Source organism: Ovis aries, chromosome 22 (assembly GCF_016772045.2).
Source record: "Ovis aries strain OAR_USU_Benz2616 breed Rambouillet chromosome 22, ARS-UI_Ramb_v3.0, whole genome shotgun sequence".
NCBI classification, from domain to species: Eukaryota; Metazoa; Chordata; class Mammalia; order Artiodactyla; family Bovidae; genus Ovis; species Ovis aries.
In genome coordinates this window covers 4,916,527-4,934,716 of record NC_056075.1, presented here as the reverse complement: position 1 = coordinate 4,934,716, position 18,190 = coordinate 4,916,527, and the positions used below count along the sequence as shown (strand labels likewise).

Below are 18,190 nucleotides of genomic sequence, written 5' to 3'. Positions count from 1 at the left end.
ATATTTATTGAGCAGTTTCTATACGCCATACATGGACAGGGGTATGGCCTTGGGCCACAATGTTGAAGAAATATATTATTTAATACAATCTGCCTGCCCTCCTATAAAGATCAAGAGAAAATAAACAGGCAAATCCTGTAGACTGATCAAAGCAACCACATGGAAGGACTTCCAATCAGAGGCTAAGCTTTTCTAGAGGAACTGACTGTCTTAGCATCTGAAGCATCAGTGAGTTATCAATGTGAATTAGACTGTTGATTTTTAAAGAGAGAGAGAAATGACTTAGGAAGAAAAGCAAATTCCTGGAAGTTAGAAAGAACATGCTGAATTTAGGACAGTGCAAGTGGCTTAGTATAGTTGGCACAGAAAGTATACATGGTGACTGATGAGAGCTTAGTGTTAACTATGTCCATTATATGGAGAGAAAGGAAGTTAAAGGTTAGCCTGCTATGCAATATAAGTTGGTCAATGAACAACAATATGAAAATCAGAAGGGCCATGATACAATGATATTTGTGATAGCATCATGACCCTTGTTATTAGTTGTTAATTAAAGAGATTTAAATTTAAAAAATCATGCTTCAAAAACGGAGAGACAGTGAATTATTAATAATTAATTCACTTGATCCTCAGATGCCCAGAGTATAAATATATGAAGTATAAAAATATAAATATATTTCATATTTTTTTTAAAACCACTGCACTTATAATAATGAAAGTGAATGCTCTGGATTTTGCTAAGACACTCCATGCAAGAATTAATTCATTTTCATCTAGAATCTAAAACGTGCTTTCATGTTTCTATTGCATAGTTGTTTTTTGCTGTATAACAATGGTGGTCACATAACCTTTCATCCAAACTGGGACACTTTTAAAGATGAAAGAAGTGTTATGAATAATTATACAAGAACAATAGGCATAAATGTGAACTGTCCTGGGCAAACCCAGGACTGGCTATGAGTCTTGTTCAAAATGTGTATTTCATTTTAAAGTATACTTAAATTACTGGAGTTATGTAAAATTTGAAATAGGATGTTCGTTTTGAAAAGAAACATCTTTGTCTCTTTGAATTAGATGTATTTTAATCTTTTAATATTCTGTAGTTGGTGAACTACTCCACCTTTTCTTCCTAGCTTCACCTTTCATTGTTATTTACCACTATACTGAATAAATCACTGGCAGAAATAGATAAAATGAAGATGACAAATCTCTTATTTGTGACAGTTACTGGCTGTTAAATGTGCATACAGATTTTTAAAGTAGAATTCTTCTTCAAAGTCTAGAAAAGGATATTTCATTTTATTTTTCTTTAGCCTCAAAAACAGAAATTGGGATCAAGTCCAAAAAAAAAAATTATGACCAATGGAAAATGAAGCATTATTAAAATAAGAAAAAGGGAAGAAATTGAAAGACTTACTACAGAGGAGAACTACCAAATTGTAGCATTTCAGTGGATCCTTATACAAAGACACAATACTCAGCTATTATTCAAGCAGGTGGCATATTATTATTCTCACAGATTGATACCTTTGCTTATTATCCCCTTGGATGCATACAGAACAATAATTTGAATCTAATAATGTCTGTAGAAATTTCCATTAATAATATAAAGTGTTATTAAAACATAAAAAATGATCTGTGGTCTGTTCCAATTGATTTTGTTTCTATAATTGATGGACTGAGTTTCACTATACCTGGGTACACCAGGACAACTGACTTTGATAATAAAAAATATAATTGATTTCAGGTTTCAAATGAGGCAGTTTGAAAACAGTGCTTTGTCATTTCTTAAGTCCCACAGAGTACAGCACCACAGGGCTCCAGGTAGATCCAGAGGAGGCAATGGATACAGATTTTGTAGTTTTATATAGTCCAATGATAATTAAAATAAAATCGTGCGAGGTGAATCTCATCCATCACTGTTTCGCACAAATGGTAAAAGAAGTCTTTCTTTGTTGAATGGCTCCCAAACTCCTACTGAATGAAATCTCAGGAAATTGCAATTGAACATAAGGTTCTCTCCATGGTTTTGCTCTATACCTCACTTCTCTGTGAACTACTTGTAGCCTGATATGTCATGCCTCCAAGATTTCACTTCTGTTCTTCCTTATGTTCAAACACATTTCCCAGTTTTATTCATTAGCCAAATCTGTCCAATACAGCAAAATTTAGCTTGGGGTAATCCCCAAAAAATCTTCCCTGAGTCCCCAGATTAATTTAAATGTCCTTAATCTGTGCTTTGTTAGTGAGTTTTACATTTCCTTCCTGTTAGCAGTTGATGTATTTGATTTATCAGCTTATACGATTTATCCCCCTTCTAGATACACGTTCTTCACAGACAAAGAAACAGTAAACAAATACAGAATCTGAGTGTGTAATATAATTGGGCTAACAAAATATATCCTAATTGGAGCTAAAATCAAATGTACCTCTCTATTACTGTTTGCAGTTGCACTTACATAATTAAACCCAGACAACCATTTCTAAGCAGCTGCATCTTAGTGAAGTAAAATCAGTATGGCTTTTGCTTAGATAAATTTAAATTTGAATTTCAATCCTGCTGCTTATTAATGATGTAATTCTGATTCAGTCACTTGCCATCTGAACTTTAGTTTTCATATTTGTACCAATAAGCAAAGTACTAAGATTGTGACTGCAACTCAATGGAAAATGTACATAAAACATATAAGACACACACGCTCAGTAAGCTTCCTTCCCTTACTTTCCTTTAACCCTTTAAAAGCATTTTTAATGTCACGGGGCTGCATATCTATTTTTCGTATGTGCAGCCATGAAAAACTCAGACAACACACACTAGACTTACTGTGTGTCCTTGCTTATATTTGTTCTTTTACTTAGAATGCTCTTCTCCTAGCCCCTATCTCTACTTGGTAAATTCATATTCCTCCTTTGTTAGGCAGCTCAAATCTTACCTTCTCAGTAAAGTCTTTAAGAAATAACTAACACATCATGTGGGTTTCCACAGTACCTTTTTAATGATTTTGTTACAATATAGTAGATATTAAACCAAAACTGTAAGCCAAATAGATTCCGTTAGCTTTGAAAATTTTTGTGGTCTAGGATCCTCTTTCAGATTAAAGAAATAATGAGACATATATTAAAATAATTTCTGGACAAACAAGATAAAGCATAACACATTGCTGCTCAGTTGTGTCTGACTGTTTGCCATCACATAGACTGTACTGTAACAAGCTCCTCTGTTCATGGAATTCTCCAGGCAAGACTACTGGAGTGGGTTGCCATTCCCTTCTCTAGGGGATCTTCCCAACCTAGGGATTGAACCTGGGTCTCCTGTATTGAAGCCTGATTCTTTACCATCTGAGTTGCCAGGGAAACCCCCATTAAAATAAAAAAAAATGTATATATAAATGCGGGTACTTTTAAAATATATTAATTGGTTAAGCTTTGTGGTCAAAAGCTAAATCCACTTGGCGAAACAAACAGATAAAAACCAAAAACCAAAACCTAAACTAAATGTTAGAAGATGTGATACATAATAGTATGTAAATCATACAACTTTGATCAGGGTATTTAATACACACAAAAATATTCAGTATTTGAATAGCAGTTTAATATATAAAGTTATGTTAAAGAAAAGCAGCACCATGTAGTCTCAACTGTTGCACTTCACCATTTTAAAGAAAAATTGACTAACTGCAGTTCAAATTAATTTTCATTTTATAGTATAAAAGCTCCTACAGTAGTCTCTACAGAATTTGTTGATAAACACAAGAACATTAGAACATTAGTTATATTTATGAACACAAGAACATTAGGCAATTAGTTAAATTTACCTTAATAACCAAATCAAACTTCTGATGAAAGTCTCTATTTATAGGCTCCAGGAGGCTAAGTTCCGCAGTCCTAGGATGCATATGAAAAAATCGTGGGTAATCCTCAGGAGTCCCTGAAAGACATTGACATTTAAGCACATAATAGAGAACAATCAGTAATATGTGTATCTGCTTTATCTATTTCTTTTCATTAACTGAGGAACAAATTCACAAATTCATTAGTAAATTAAGTTTCAAAACTATGCAGTCTAAGGAAAGCAGCTGAAAATGTGGTTTATCTCTAATTAGTCTATGAATAAGAAGATGGCATTACTTCTTCTTTGGATGATTTTCCAAATATCTTTTATTAATTGAAATCTTTAATTGATTTGAAGCTTCATTACAAAAAAGAGATACTAAGTTCATTGATAACAAATTTTGAATTATAAAGTTGTATTTTAATGGTACATACATCTTAATTATAACCTGCATGGTCTTTCAACATACAGCAAAAGATGACTAGTAATTTGTACCAAATATCAAGTTGCTTGAATATTAAAATGAGAATATTCTGTTATAGCTGGACAAACATTTTTCATAAATTAAGTATTCATCTTATTATATCAATCACTTTAAATAAAAAGCATTAAAATATAAAATAACATATTTTGATTTACTTTAGTGTCTAAGGAAGTTATTTCTAAAATTCAGCCATTTTAGTGAACTGAATTTTTCTCAAATTGTACCATTTCCTTTGTATAATACAATATCCCTTTTCTCAAAATGAAGACAAAGTGTAAGTCAAATCATGTAACTGTGGAATACACCCATTTGCCTTAACTATAATGATAATAAAATATAATATGACTGCCAATTATTACTGGCACCCCACTCCAGTACTCTTGCCTGGAAAATCCCATGGACGGAGGAGCCTGGTAGGCTGCACTCCATGGCGTTGCTAGAAGTCGGACACGACTGAACGACTTCACTTTCACTTTTCATTTTCATGCATTGGAGAAGGAAATGGCAACCCACTCCAGAGTTCTTGCCTGGAGAATCCCAGGGACAGGGGAGCCTGGTGGGCTGCCATCTCTGGGGTCGCACAGAGTCGGACACGACTGAAGCGACTTAGCAGCGGCAGAAGCCAATTATTAAATCCTACATTCTGCTAAGAAATAGAGGAAAACAACAGAATGGGAAACACTAGAGATCTCTTCAACAAAATTAGAGATACCAAGGGAACATTTTATGCAAAGATGGGCTCAACAAAGGACAGAAATAGTAGGGACCTAACAGAAGCAGAAGATATTAAGAAGAGGTGGCAAGAATACACAGAAGAACTGTACAAAAAAGATCTTCACGACCCAGATCATCACGATGGTGTGATCACTCATCTCGAGCCAGACATCCTGGAATGTGAAGTCAAGTGGGCCTTAGAAAGCATCACTACGAACAAAGCTAGTGGAGGTGATGGAATTTCAGGTGAGCTATTTTAAATCCTGGAAGATGATGCTGTGAAAGTGCTGCACTCCATATGTCAACAAATTTGGAAAACTCAGCAGTGGCCACAGGACTGGAAAAGGTCAGTTTTCATTCCAATTCCAAAGAAAGGCAATGCCAAAGAATGCTCAAACTACCGCACGATTGTACTCATCTCACACGCTAGTAAAGTAATGCTCAAAATTCTCCAAGCCAGGCTTCAGCAATACGTGAACCGTGAACTTCCAGATGTTCAAGCTGGTTTTAGAAAAGGCAGAGGAACCACAGATCAAATTGCCAACATCTGCTGGATCATTGAAAAAGCAAGAGAGTTCCAGAAAAACATCTATTTCTGCTTTACTGACTATGTCAAAGCCTTTGACTGTGTGGATCACAATAAACTGTGGAAAATTCTGAAAGAGATGGGAATACCAGACCACCTGATCTGCCTCTTGAGAAACCTATATGTAGGTCAGGAAGCAACAGTTAGAACTGGACATGGAACAACAGGCTGGTTCCAAATAGGAAAAGGAGTACGTCAAGGCTGTATATTGTCACCCTGCTTATTTAACTTCTATGCAGAGTACATCATGAGAAACGCTGGACTGGAAGAAGCGCAAGCTGGAATCAAGATTGCCAGGAGAAATATCAATAACCTCAGATTTGCAGATGACACCACCCTTATGGCAGAAAGTGAAGAGGAACTCAAAAGCCTCTTGATGAAAGTGAAAGAGGAGAGTGAAAATGTTGGCTTAAAGCTCAACATTCAGAAAACGAAGATCATGGCATCTGGTCCCATCCCTTCATGGGAAATAGATGGGGAAACAGTGGAAACAATGTCAGACTTTATTTTCTGGGACTCCAAAATCACTGCAGGTGGTGATTGTAGCCATGAAATTAAAAGACACTTACTCCTTGGAAGGAAAGTTATGACCAACCTAGACAGCATATTCAAAAGCAGACACATTACTTTGCCAACAAAGGTCCGTCTAGTCAAGGCTATGGTTTTTCCAGTGGTCATGTATGGATGTGAAAGTTGGACTGTGAAGAAAGCTGAGCACCGAAGAATTGATGCTTTTGAACTGTGGTGTTGGAGAAGACTCTTGAGAGTCTCTTGGACTGCAAGGAGATCCAACCAGTCCATTCTAAAGGAGATCAGTCTTGTATGTTCTTTGGAAGGACTGACTCTAAAGCTGAAACTTCAATATTTTGGGCATCTCATGCGAAGAGTTGACTCATCGGAAAAGACTGATGCTGGGAGTGATTGGGGGCAAGAGGAGAAGTGGGCTACAGAGGATGAGATGGCTTGATGGCATCACCCACTCGATGGCCATGAATTTGAGTGAACTCTGGGAGTTGGTGATGGACAGGGAGGCCTGGCGTGCTGCAATTCATGGGGTCGCAAAGAGTTAGCCACAACTGAGCAACTAAACTGAACTGAACATTGTGCTAAGTGTTTTATGTGTGTTTGTTAGTTGCTCAGTCGTGTTCCTCTTTGCAGCCCCATGGACCATAGCTCAGCAGGTTCCTCTGTCCATGGAATTTCCCAGGCAAGAATACTGGAGTGGGTAGCCATTTCCTTCTCCAAGGGATCTTCCCAAGCCAGGGATCAAACCTAGGTTTCCTGCATTACAAGCCAATTCTTTACCATCTAACCCACCAGGGAAGCCCATAAATACTTTATATATAAAATCATCAATACCACTGTAAATTATTCTCATTGTACCCAGGAAGACTTAGCAGATTTGCAATATTAAGTAATTTGTCCAATGTCAAAGAGACAATGTCAGACAGAGCTTGCATTCAAATCCAGGTTTAAAGATGTAAATTATATTCAAAAATGTGTTAATTGCTATAGTCCTCTGCTTCAACAAGAAAGAAAAATTTCCCTGGGCTTATGTAAGGGGAGAAAAATGATGCCAGTTAAATAAGCTTAAAAATTCAGAAACAGTCAAAATTGCACATGAAAATTAAGTGTATGATAAAGGAATCATCCTCAAAATTAGGGGAAAATGGATTTTTGGTTAGGAGCATTTACCTAATAGGAGAGTCATACAGAAAATTATAAAAAATTATCTATTTTTCATACAGTATACTAAAGTAAACCACAAATGGAGAAGGTATTTATGTGCAATAAGCAATAAAGCAATGGAAGCGCTAGATGAAAATGTGGATGGATTCTTGCAATGTGAGAGTGGGCATATCTTTTCTACCTGTGGCTCATAATAAAGTATCAGTAAGAGAACAGGAAAATGCTTTTGAACTGTGGTGTTGGAGAAGACTATTGAGAGTCCCTTGGACTGCAAGGAGATCCAACCGGTCCATTCTAAAGGAGATCAATCCTGGGTGTTCATTGGAAGGACTGCTGCTAAAGCCTAAACTCCAATACTTTGGCTACCTCATGCGAAAAACTGACTCATTGGGAAAGACTCTGATGCTGGGAGGGATTGGGGGCAGGAGGAGAAGGGGACGACAGAGGATGAGATGGCTGGATGGCATCACCGACTTGGTGGACATGAGTTTGAATGAACTCTGGGAGTTGGTGATGGACAGGGAGGCCTGGCGTGCTGCAATTCATGGGGTTGCAAAGAGTCGGATGTGACTGAGTGACTGAACTGAACTGAAGGGAAAACAGCTATAAGTTTAATGGCCTTATAAAACTGCATGGCAAGACACAAGAAACAAAGTAATGAAATGTATAATTATCTTTAAATTTAACACTTTGGACTTTCACTTGCTGCATTATCCAAATCATTTTTATCTCATTTTATACTTGAAAACTATAGTTTTTCTGCTAAAGTAACAGCTTCTCAGCAATTTCATAGATACCTTTAGTTCTCTCCTCCCATGAGGTCACATGTGTTGTTCATAATTTATTTGTAGTATTTACAACCATACTTTTTTTTAAACCATGTATTTTAATGTACCTTTTGACGTTTCTATCCATAGACTGTATTCCTGCCCAACCTAGACCATTTCTCCCTCATGTTCATATCTACATCATCTAGTATAGTAACTTCCATACTATCAAGCCCTTAGTTAATGAAATTAAAAAAAAAAAGAGCCTATTTCCTTTTATGTATGTCAACCTGAAAGTGAAAGAGTCAGTCACTCAGTCGTGTCCAACTCTTTGAGATACCAGGGACTGTAGCCCACCAGGCTCCTCTGTCCATGGATTCTCCAGGCAACAATTTTGGAGTGGGCTGCCATTTCCTTCTCCAGGGATTCTTCCCCCCACCCCACCCCCCAGGGACTGAACTTGGGTCTCCTGCACTACAGGTAAAGTTGGCTTTTTACCAACTGAGCCACCATGTCAACACCCTAAAGATTTAAAACAGACTTATGCTTGTGCTCATAAGCACTTTTTTAAAAAAATTAATAGTCTAATCTCTACAACTTACTTATAATACATGTGTAGTTCTCGACATCAAAGACTTGAAACAGAACTACTTGAATTTTCTCTATGGACAGTAGTTCTAAGTATGCTATAACATTATATTTTGAAATCTGTGTGGCATCTCTACTGCTGCTGCTAAGTTGCTTCAGTCGTGTCCGACTCTGTGCGACTCCATAGACAGCAGCCCATTAGGCTCCCCCGTCCCTGGGATTCTCCAGGCAAGAACACTGGAGTGGGTTGCCATTTCCTTTTCCAATGCAAGAAAGTGAAAAGTGAAAGTGAAGTCGCTCAGTCGTGTCCGACTCTGTGCGACCCCACGGACTAGGTGATTAAAATATCCATCTGTGGATTGGGAAGGGGTTGAGGATAAAGTTAAATTCCATTCAACAGTTACTTTGAAGCATGCTTCAAAAGTGTCTCTTCTTCATTATGAGATGTATTGTTTGTTTTAGATGTATGTATCTCTCTAGATACTATAAATCATGCAAAACAGCTACATCCATATTTTAGCAAAAGCAGTTTAAGAAAAGTGACATGAGATTCTTATCAGTTTTGCTTTTTGTATGACTAACAGATATGCCATCCTAAGCTGAAGGTCAGGAAGGGCAGAGGCAAGAAGATACCCCTCATCCAAGGTAAGGAGCACTGGCTGTGCTTTGCTAGCGCAGCCATGAAGGGATACCCCTTGCTCAAGGTAAGAGAAACCCAAGTAAGATGGTAGGTGTTGCAAGAGGGCATCAGAGGGCAGACACACTGAAACCGTACTCACAGAAAACTAGTCAATCTAATCACACTAGGACCACAGCCTTGTCTAACTCAATGAAACCAAACCATGCCCACGGGGCAATCCAAGACGGGTGGGTCATGGTGGAGAGGTCTGATAGAATGTGGTCCACTGGAGAAGGGGATGGCAAACCACTTCAGTATTCTTGCCTTGAGAACCCCATGAGCAGTATGAAAAGGCAAAATGATAGGATACTGAAGGAGGAACTCCCCAGGTCAGTAGGTTCCCAATATGCTACTGGAGATCAATGGAGAAATAACTCCAGAAAGAATGAAGGGATGGAGCCAAAGCAAAAACAATACCCAGCTGTGGATGTGACTGGTGATAGAAGCAAGGTCAGATGCTGTAAAGAGAAATATGGCATAGGAACCTGGAATGTCAGGTCCATGAATCAAGGCAAATTGGAAGTGGCCAAACAAGAGATGGCAAGAGTGAACATCAACATTCTAGGAATCAGCAAACTAAAATGGACTGGAATGGGTGAATTGGACTCAGATGACCATTATATCTACTACTGTGGGCAGGAATCCCTCAGAAGAAATGGAGTATCCATCATGGTCAACAAAAGAGTCCGAAATGTGGTACTTGGATGAAATCTCAGAAATGACAGAATGATCTCTTTTTGTCTCCAAGGCAAACCATTCAATATCACAGTTATCCAAGTCTATGCCCCAACCAGCAATGCTGAAGAAACTGAAGTTGAACGGTTTTATGAAGACCTACAAGACCTTTTAGAACACCCAAAAAAGATGTCCTTTTCATGATAGGGGACTGGAATGCAAAAGTAGGAAGTCAAGAAACACCTGGAGTAACAGGCAAATTTGGCCTTAGAATGTGGAATGAAGCAGGGCAAAGAATAATAGAGTTTTGACAAGAAAATGCACTGGTCATAGCAAACACCCTCTTCCAACAACACAAGAGAAGACTCTATACACATGGACATCACCAGATGGTCAACACTGAAATCAGATTAATTATATTCTTTGCGGCCAAAGATGCAAAAGCTCTATAGTCAACAAAAACAAGACCAGGAGCTGACTGTGGCTCAGATCATGAACTCCTTATTACCAAATTCAGACTCAAATTGAAGAAAGAAGAGGAAACTGCTAGACCATTCAGGTATGACCTAAATTAAATCCCTTATGATTATACAGTGGAAGTGAGAAATAGATTAAAGGGCCTAGATCTGACAGATAGAGTGCCTGATGAACTATGGAATGAGGTTCACGACATTGTACAGGAGACAGGGATCAAGACCATCCCCATGGAAAAGAAATGCAAAAAAGCAAAATGGCTGTCTGGGGAGGCCTTACAAATAGCTGTGAAAAGAAGAGAGGCAAAAGCAAAGGAGAAAAGGAAAGATATAAGCATCTGAATGCAGAGTTCCAGAGAATAGCAAGAAGAGATAAGAAAGCCTTCTTCAGTGATCAATGCAAAGAAATAGAGGAAAAGAACAGAATGGGAAAGACTAGAGATTTTTTTCAAAAAAATTAGAGATATCAAGGGAACATTTCATGCAAAGATGGGGTCAATAAAGGACAGAAATGGTATGGACCTAAAGAAGCAGAGGATATTAAGAAGAGGTGACAAAAATACACAGAAGAACTGTACAAAAAGAACTTCATGACCCAGATAATCATGATGGTGTGATCACTCATCTAGAGCCAGACATCCTGGAATGTGAAGTCAAGTGGGCCTTAGAAAGCATCACTATGAATAAAGCTAGTGGAGGTGATGGAATTCCAGTTGAGCTATTTTAAATCCTGGAAGATGATGCTGTGAAAGTGCTGCACTCCATATGCCAACAAATTTGGAAAACTCAGCAGTGGCCACAGGACTGGAAAAGGTCAGTTTTCATTCCAATCCCAAAGAAAGGCAATGCCAAAGAATGCTCAAACTACCACACAATTGCACTCATCTCACACACTAGTGAAGTAATGCTCAAAATTACCCAAGCCAGGCCTCAGCAATACGTGAACCGTAAACCTCCAGATGTTCAAGCTGGTTTTAGACAAGGCAGAGGAACCACAGATCAAATTGCCAACATCTGCTGGATCATGGAAAAAGCAAGAGAGTTCCAGAAAAACATCTATTTCTGCTTTACTGACTATGCCAAAGCCTTTGACTGTGTGGGTCACAATAAACTGTGGAAAATTCTGAAAGAGATGGGAATACCAGAGCACCTGATCTGCCTCTTGAGAAATCTGTATACAGGTCAGGAAGCAACAGTTAGAACTGGACATGGAACAACAGACTGATTCCAAATAGGAAAAGGAGTACGTCAAGGCTGTATATTGTCACCCTGCTTATTTAACTTCTATGCAGAGTACATCATGAGAAACGCTGGACTGGAAGAAGCGCAAGCTGGAATCAAGATTGCCAGGAGAAATATCAATAGCCTCAGATATGCAGATGATACCACCCTTACAGCAGAAAGTGAAGAGGAACTAAAAAGCCTCTTGATGAAAGTGAAAGAGGAGAGTGAAAATGTTGGCTTAAAGCTCAACATTCAGAAAACGAAGATCATGGCATCTGGTCCCATCCCTTCATGGGAAATAGGTGGGGAAACAGTGGAAACAGTGTCAGACTTTATTTTTGGGGGCTCCAAGATCACTGCAGATGGTTATTGCCTCCATGAAATTAAAAGATGCTTACTCCTTGGAAGAAAAGTTATGACCAACCTAGATAGCATATTCTAAAGCAGACACATTACTTTGCCAACAAAGGTCCGTCTAGTCAAGGCTATGGTTTTTCCCGTGGTCATATATGGATGTGAGAGTTGGACTGTGAAGAAGGCTGAGTGCCATAGAATTGATGCTTTTGAACTGTGGTGTTGGAGAAGACTCTTGAGAGTCCCTTGGACTGCAAGGAGATCCAACCAGTCCATTCTGAAGGAGATCAGCCCTGGGATTTCTTTGGAAGGAATGATGCTAAAGCTGAAACTCCAGTACTTTGGCCACCTCATGCGAAGAACTGAATCATTGGAAAAGTCTCTGATGCTGGGAGGGATTGGGGGCAGGAGGAGAAGGGGATGACAGAGGATGAGATGGCTGGATGGCATCACTGACTCAATGGACGTGAATCTGAGTGAACTTCGGGGGTTGACGATGGACAGGGAGGCCTGGCGTGCTGCGATTCACGGGGTCGCAGAGAGTCGGACACGACTGAGCGACTGAACTGAACTGAACTGATATGCACAAGAATGTATTAAAATGACTTCTCTGAAATTCTTCAAAGAAAATTTAGCCAAAGTGTATAATGTGTTATGTTTCCTCAGGGTAATCATAATCTTTCTTCTTGTTGGTGCCAATAGCTCTTATTTAATTGTCACATACTTTTCAGAACTATGTAATGGAATCACTGTTTTTAGAATTATATGACGGTAATCATAACCAACCAATGATACAATACTAGTTGATCATATAGTGTAAGCTTCTAAAGTGATTTTTCAATTTTTTTTTTTTTTAGAGAATTCTTTGAGCTAATACAGAGAAAACTAGCAACAGAAGACTACATACTATTTTGAAGTTGTTTAGCCTCCTCAATAAAAGTGTTTCTACCTATTGTTCACATTTCACTGAGGTTGGTTTTAAGGGAAAAATATTTTTAAATGGTTATTTTACTATTTATATGTAAAAATAATTTCAATAAAATTTCTAGAAATAAAATCTTTGTTATAAAAATTTGAAACATATTTTTCCTACTCAATTTTAGAGCTAAAGCTGAGAATGTAAAATGTTAGACGATACAAACCAACAAGGATGGAATAGAGAATGCCTGGCCTATCAGATGGTGGCTGGATATTCCGGTCCTGATCAATGGCTTGAATGGGTGGCGTAACAATGATGGGGTTCAGTTCTTCCTGGAAAAAAAGAATCAGAGAGTTTAGTTCAGTTTTATTACCTCAGAGAGAATTGACATTCAGATATTGTTGTCTGGACAGCTCGATAACACCTGAACGAGTAAAGTCAGATTTCAAAATGTGTAATTTAACACCACAAATTAGTTAATTTTGAATCTGAAAGGGGAGCAAGATGCCCTCAAAGTCAAATGAAAAGACTTAGTAACTTTGTACATAGGGCTTTATATCACAAATTTCTCCTATAAGTAGAGCAAGGAAAAAGTATATTAATAAATTTTAAATCTTTCCCAAATAATTTAATCAAATATATAAGGTTATCAAGTATAGTATTTGTTTTTGGCTTTAGACAAGACTTGTAAATGTATTTATATTCTTTCTTCCCTAAATGATGACTTAAAGTTTCACATAAATTACATTAAAATAAATGTTTTAAAATTTGATGTTTAAGTCAATAGAAATCAATTGTATGTTTCATATAGTTAAACTTAATTATATATCATGTAGGTATATACAAGTAACATATACATATAATAATATATAATATACATATTATATATAACTATATATATATATATTATATATTATTCTTATCTACAAGAATGTTCTGTTTAAAGATATAATGCATTTCTGATGTCCAGTGGCATCAAGTTTTGCTAACAGGACCAGATAATAAATATGCTTAGGCTTTGCTGGCCATGCAGTCTCTGTTATAGCTACTCAAGTCTGCCATTGTAACACAAAAGCAACCAGTAGACATGACTGTGTTGCAATAATACTTTATTTACAAAAACAGATGGCAAATAGGATGTAGTTTGTTAACCTTGTGCTAGATTATAATAGGTATGCTGGAAAGACAAACATTTACTTTGCAGAGATAAGTTTGGGAAACACCATATTAAATAACATTTTAAAAATGTTAATTCATTCTACTACAGGTTGTTTCAGAGATCTAAGTGTATTAATTTGCCTAACAACTGTCTAAGAAAGGGGCATTGTTTGTATATTTTCTAGAATCAATTATTAACATCTTCTTGAACTAACACCCTTAGAACCCAGTTTAGAAAATACTCCTTTAAATTTGTGGAACTCTCAGGCCAAATATATAAGTGGTAATTCTGAATGGAAATAGAATGTGTCTCAGTATCTCATACACATTCTAAGGAATCACTGCAAGGTTCTTATATATTATTCCTTCTCAACTAACGTAACCTTGAAACATATCATGCACTCTTGTACAAAATCTGTAGTTTCTAATCTCAGCAGAAATGTATAGTTGTGGCATTCTAAATGAAACCAAAAAGAGCAATTATATTAATTGTTATGCACAAAACTTAATGTTATGTTATTAAGTTACATTACATTTACAGGCGTTTTAATAATTGAAGGTAAGCATTGACCAATAATTTAGAGCTCACATACATCTTAGGGGCTCTGTCCAAATCATTTTCTCTAATGGGTTCTCACTGGTCTAAATGCTATCAATATTTTCCTAAAAATAAAGAGCTGTTTGTGGGGATAACTTGTGTGTGTGTGTGTGCACATGTCCAGTCATGTCTGACTCTCTGTTATTGCATGGACTGTAGCCCACCAGGCTCCTCTGTCCATGGGATTCTCCAGGCAAAAATACTGGAGTGGGTAGCCATTTTTTTTCTCCAGGGAATCTTCCTGACCCAAGGATCAAACCCACCTCTCTTAAATCTCCTACATAGCCAGGTGGATTCTTTATCACTGTGCCTCCTGGGAAACCAGGGATAACTTACACTCTATTCATGTCTTCAAATGTGGATTTAGAACCGTGAAAATGTTAATATCAAAATTACTACATTAAATCCATTTGATCACTGTTGTTCTCACCCAATGAGCCGTGTGTCGTGCTGTGCTTAGTTGTTCAGTCGTGTCTGACTCTTTGAGACCCCATAAACTGCAACTTAACAGGCCCCTTTGTCCTTGGAGATTCTCCAGGAAAGAATACTGGAGTGGGTTCCCATTGCCCTGCTCCAGGGTATCTACCCAACTCAGGAATTGAATCCAAGTCTCCTGCATTGCAGGCAGATTCTTTACCACCTGAGCCACCAGGAAAGCCTCACAATTTTTCTTTCACTCTCTACTTAGCAAGATCTTGAGATCTGAGATGCAAATAACAGACCCTGTTTAAAATTTAAATATCTTTCAACTCAGCATTTGAATGATATATTCACATGAGTAACACACATATAATATTATACTGAAACAGCTTAAGTGTTTTACATTAAATCAAGACATTGTAATATTCTCTGAGAATGATCTATAGAAAGTTTTCCCTGGTAGGGTAGAAAAAATAAAAACAAATATATTCAGAGACAACGTTGGAAAGGTAAACTGAGCTCATAGAATGACTAGCATCTCTGGCTTATTATCTTTAATTATTATAATTCTTAATTTTGACTGATTCTAACATTCACCCTCCTATGTATATGATAGTGGACTCATGATTGCTTAGATTTGTGGTCTGTATTTTAATAGAATAATTTTACAGCATTTAGAAAAAGAATCCGTTCAGTTCAGTTCAGTCACTCAGTCGTGTCTGACTCTTTGCGACCCCATGAATCGCAGCACGCCAGGCCTCCCGGTCCATCATCAACTCCCAGAGTTCACTCAGACTCACGTCCATCGAATCAGTGATGCCATCCAGCCATCTCAAGCTCTGTCGTCCCCTTCTCCTCCTGCCCTCAATCCCTCCCAGCATCAGAGTCTTTTCCAATGAGTCAGCTCTTCGCATGACTTCAGCTTTAGCATCATTCCCTCCAAAGAAATCCCAGGGTTTATTTCCTTCAGAATGGACTGGTTGGATCTCCTTGCAGTCCAAGGGACTCTCAAGAGTCTTCTCCAACACCACAGTTCAAACGCATCAATTCTTTGGTGCTCAGCCTTCTTCACAGTCCAACTCTCACATCCATACATGACCACTGGAAAACCATAGCCTTGACTAGATGGACCTTAGTTGACAAAGTAATGTCTCTGCTTGTGAATATGCTATCTAGGTTGGAGTTTGAGTGAACTCCGGGAGTTAGTGATGAACAGGGAGGCCTCAGTTCAGTTCAGTCGCTCAGTCGTGTCTAATTCTTTGTGACCCCATGAATCGTAGCATGCCAGGCCTCCCTGTTTGCTTCCTGTTTGTCTCCCTAATGTCTCTGCTTTTGAATATGCTATCTAGGTTGATCATAACTTTTCTTCGAAGGAATAAGCGTCTTTTAATTTCATGGCTGCAGTCACCATCTGCAGTGATTTTGGAGCCCAAAAAAATAAAGTCTGACACTGTTTCCACTATTTCCCATCTATTTCCCATGAAGTGATGGGACGGGATGCCATGATCTTCGTTTTCTGAGTGTTGAGCTTTAAGCCAACTTTTTCACTCTCCACTTTCACTTTCATCAAGAGGCTTTTTAGTTCCTCTTCATGTTCTGCCATAAGGGTGGTGTCATCTGCATACCTGAGATTATTGATATTTCTCCCGGCAATCTTGATTCCAGCTTGTGTTTCTTCCAGTCCAGCGTTTCTCATGATATACTCTGCATATAAGTTAAATAAGCAGGGTAACAATATACAGCCTTGATGTACTCCTTTTACTATTTGAAACCAGTCTGCTAGACCATTCAGGTATGACCTAAATTAAATCTCTTATGATTATACAGTGGAAGTGAGAAATAGATTTAAGAGCCTAGATCTGACAGATAGAGTGCCTGATGAACTATGGAATGAGGTTCATGACATTGTACAGGAGATAGGGATCAAGACCATCTCCACGGAAAAGAAATGCAAAAAAGCAAAATGGCTGTCTGGGGAGGCCTTACAAATAGCTGTGAAAAGAAGAGAGGCAAAAAGCAAAGGAGAAAAGGAAAGATATAAGCATCCGAATGCAGAGTTCCAGAGAATAGCAAGAAGAGATAAGAAAGCCCTCTTCAGTGATCAATGCAAAGAAATAGAGGAAAAGAACAGAATGGGAAAGACTAGAGGTCTCTTAAAGAAAATTAGAGATACCAAGGGAACATTTCATGCAAAGATGGGGTCGATAAAGGACAGAAATGGTCTGGACCTAACAGAAGCAGAAGATATTAAGTGGTGGCAAGAATACACAGAAGAACTGTACAAAAAAGATCTTCACGACCCAGATAATCATGATGATGTGATCACTCATCTAGAGCCAGACATCCTGGAATGTGAAGTCAAGTGGGCCTTAGAAAGCATCACTACGAACAAAGCTAGTGGAGGTGATGGAATTCCTATTGAGCTGTTTCAAATCCTGAAAGATGATGTTGTGAAAGTGCTTCACTCCATATGCCAGCAAATTTGGAAAACTCAGCAGTGGCCACAGGACTGGGAAAGATTAGTTTTCATTCCAATCCCAAAGAAAGGCAATGCCAAAGAATGCTCAAACACCCACACAATTGTACTCATCTCACATGCTAGTAAAGTAATGCTCAAAATTCTCCAAGCCAGGCTTTAGCAATACGTGAACTGTGAACTTCCTAATGTTCAAGCTGGTTTTAGAAAAGGCAGAGGAACCACAGATCAAATTGCCAACATGCGGTGGATCATGGAAAAAGCAAGAGAGTTCCAGAAAAACATCTATTTCTGCTTTATTGACTATGCCAAAGCCTTTGATTGTGTAGATCTCAATAAGCCATGGAAAATTCTGAAAGAGATGGGAATACCAGACCACCTGATCTGCCTCTTGAGAAATCTGTATGCAGATCAGGAAGCAACAGTTAGAACTGGACATGGAACAACAGGGAGCCCTGGCGTGCTGCAATTCATGGGGTCACAAAGTTGGACACGACTGAGCAACTGAAATAAACTAAATGGAGGGTTCTAATGCTTTATAAAGTTTTATTTTT

At 38.1% G+C, this 18,190-nt stretch overlaps 1 protein-coding gene across 1 annotated transcript in view; it reads right to left on the bottom strand.

Annotated features, from left to right (window-relative positions):
- PCDH15 (protocadherin related 15) overlaps positions 1 to 18,190 on the bottom strand; it is a 1,094,267-nt gene that overhangs the window by 425,791 nt on the left and 650,286 nt on the right. Inside the window, exons 9-10 of the mRNA XM_060404607.1 lie at positions 13,208 to 13,316; positions 3,816 to 3,928 (exon numbers count right to left, since the gene is read on the bottom strand). Coding sequence (XP_060260590.1) covers positions 3,816 to 3,928; positions 13,208 to 13,316 — 222 coding nt within the window. The remainder of the gene's footprint in view (positions 1 to 3,815; positions 3,929 to 13,207; positions 13,317 to 18,190) is intronic.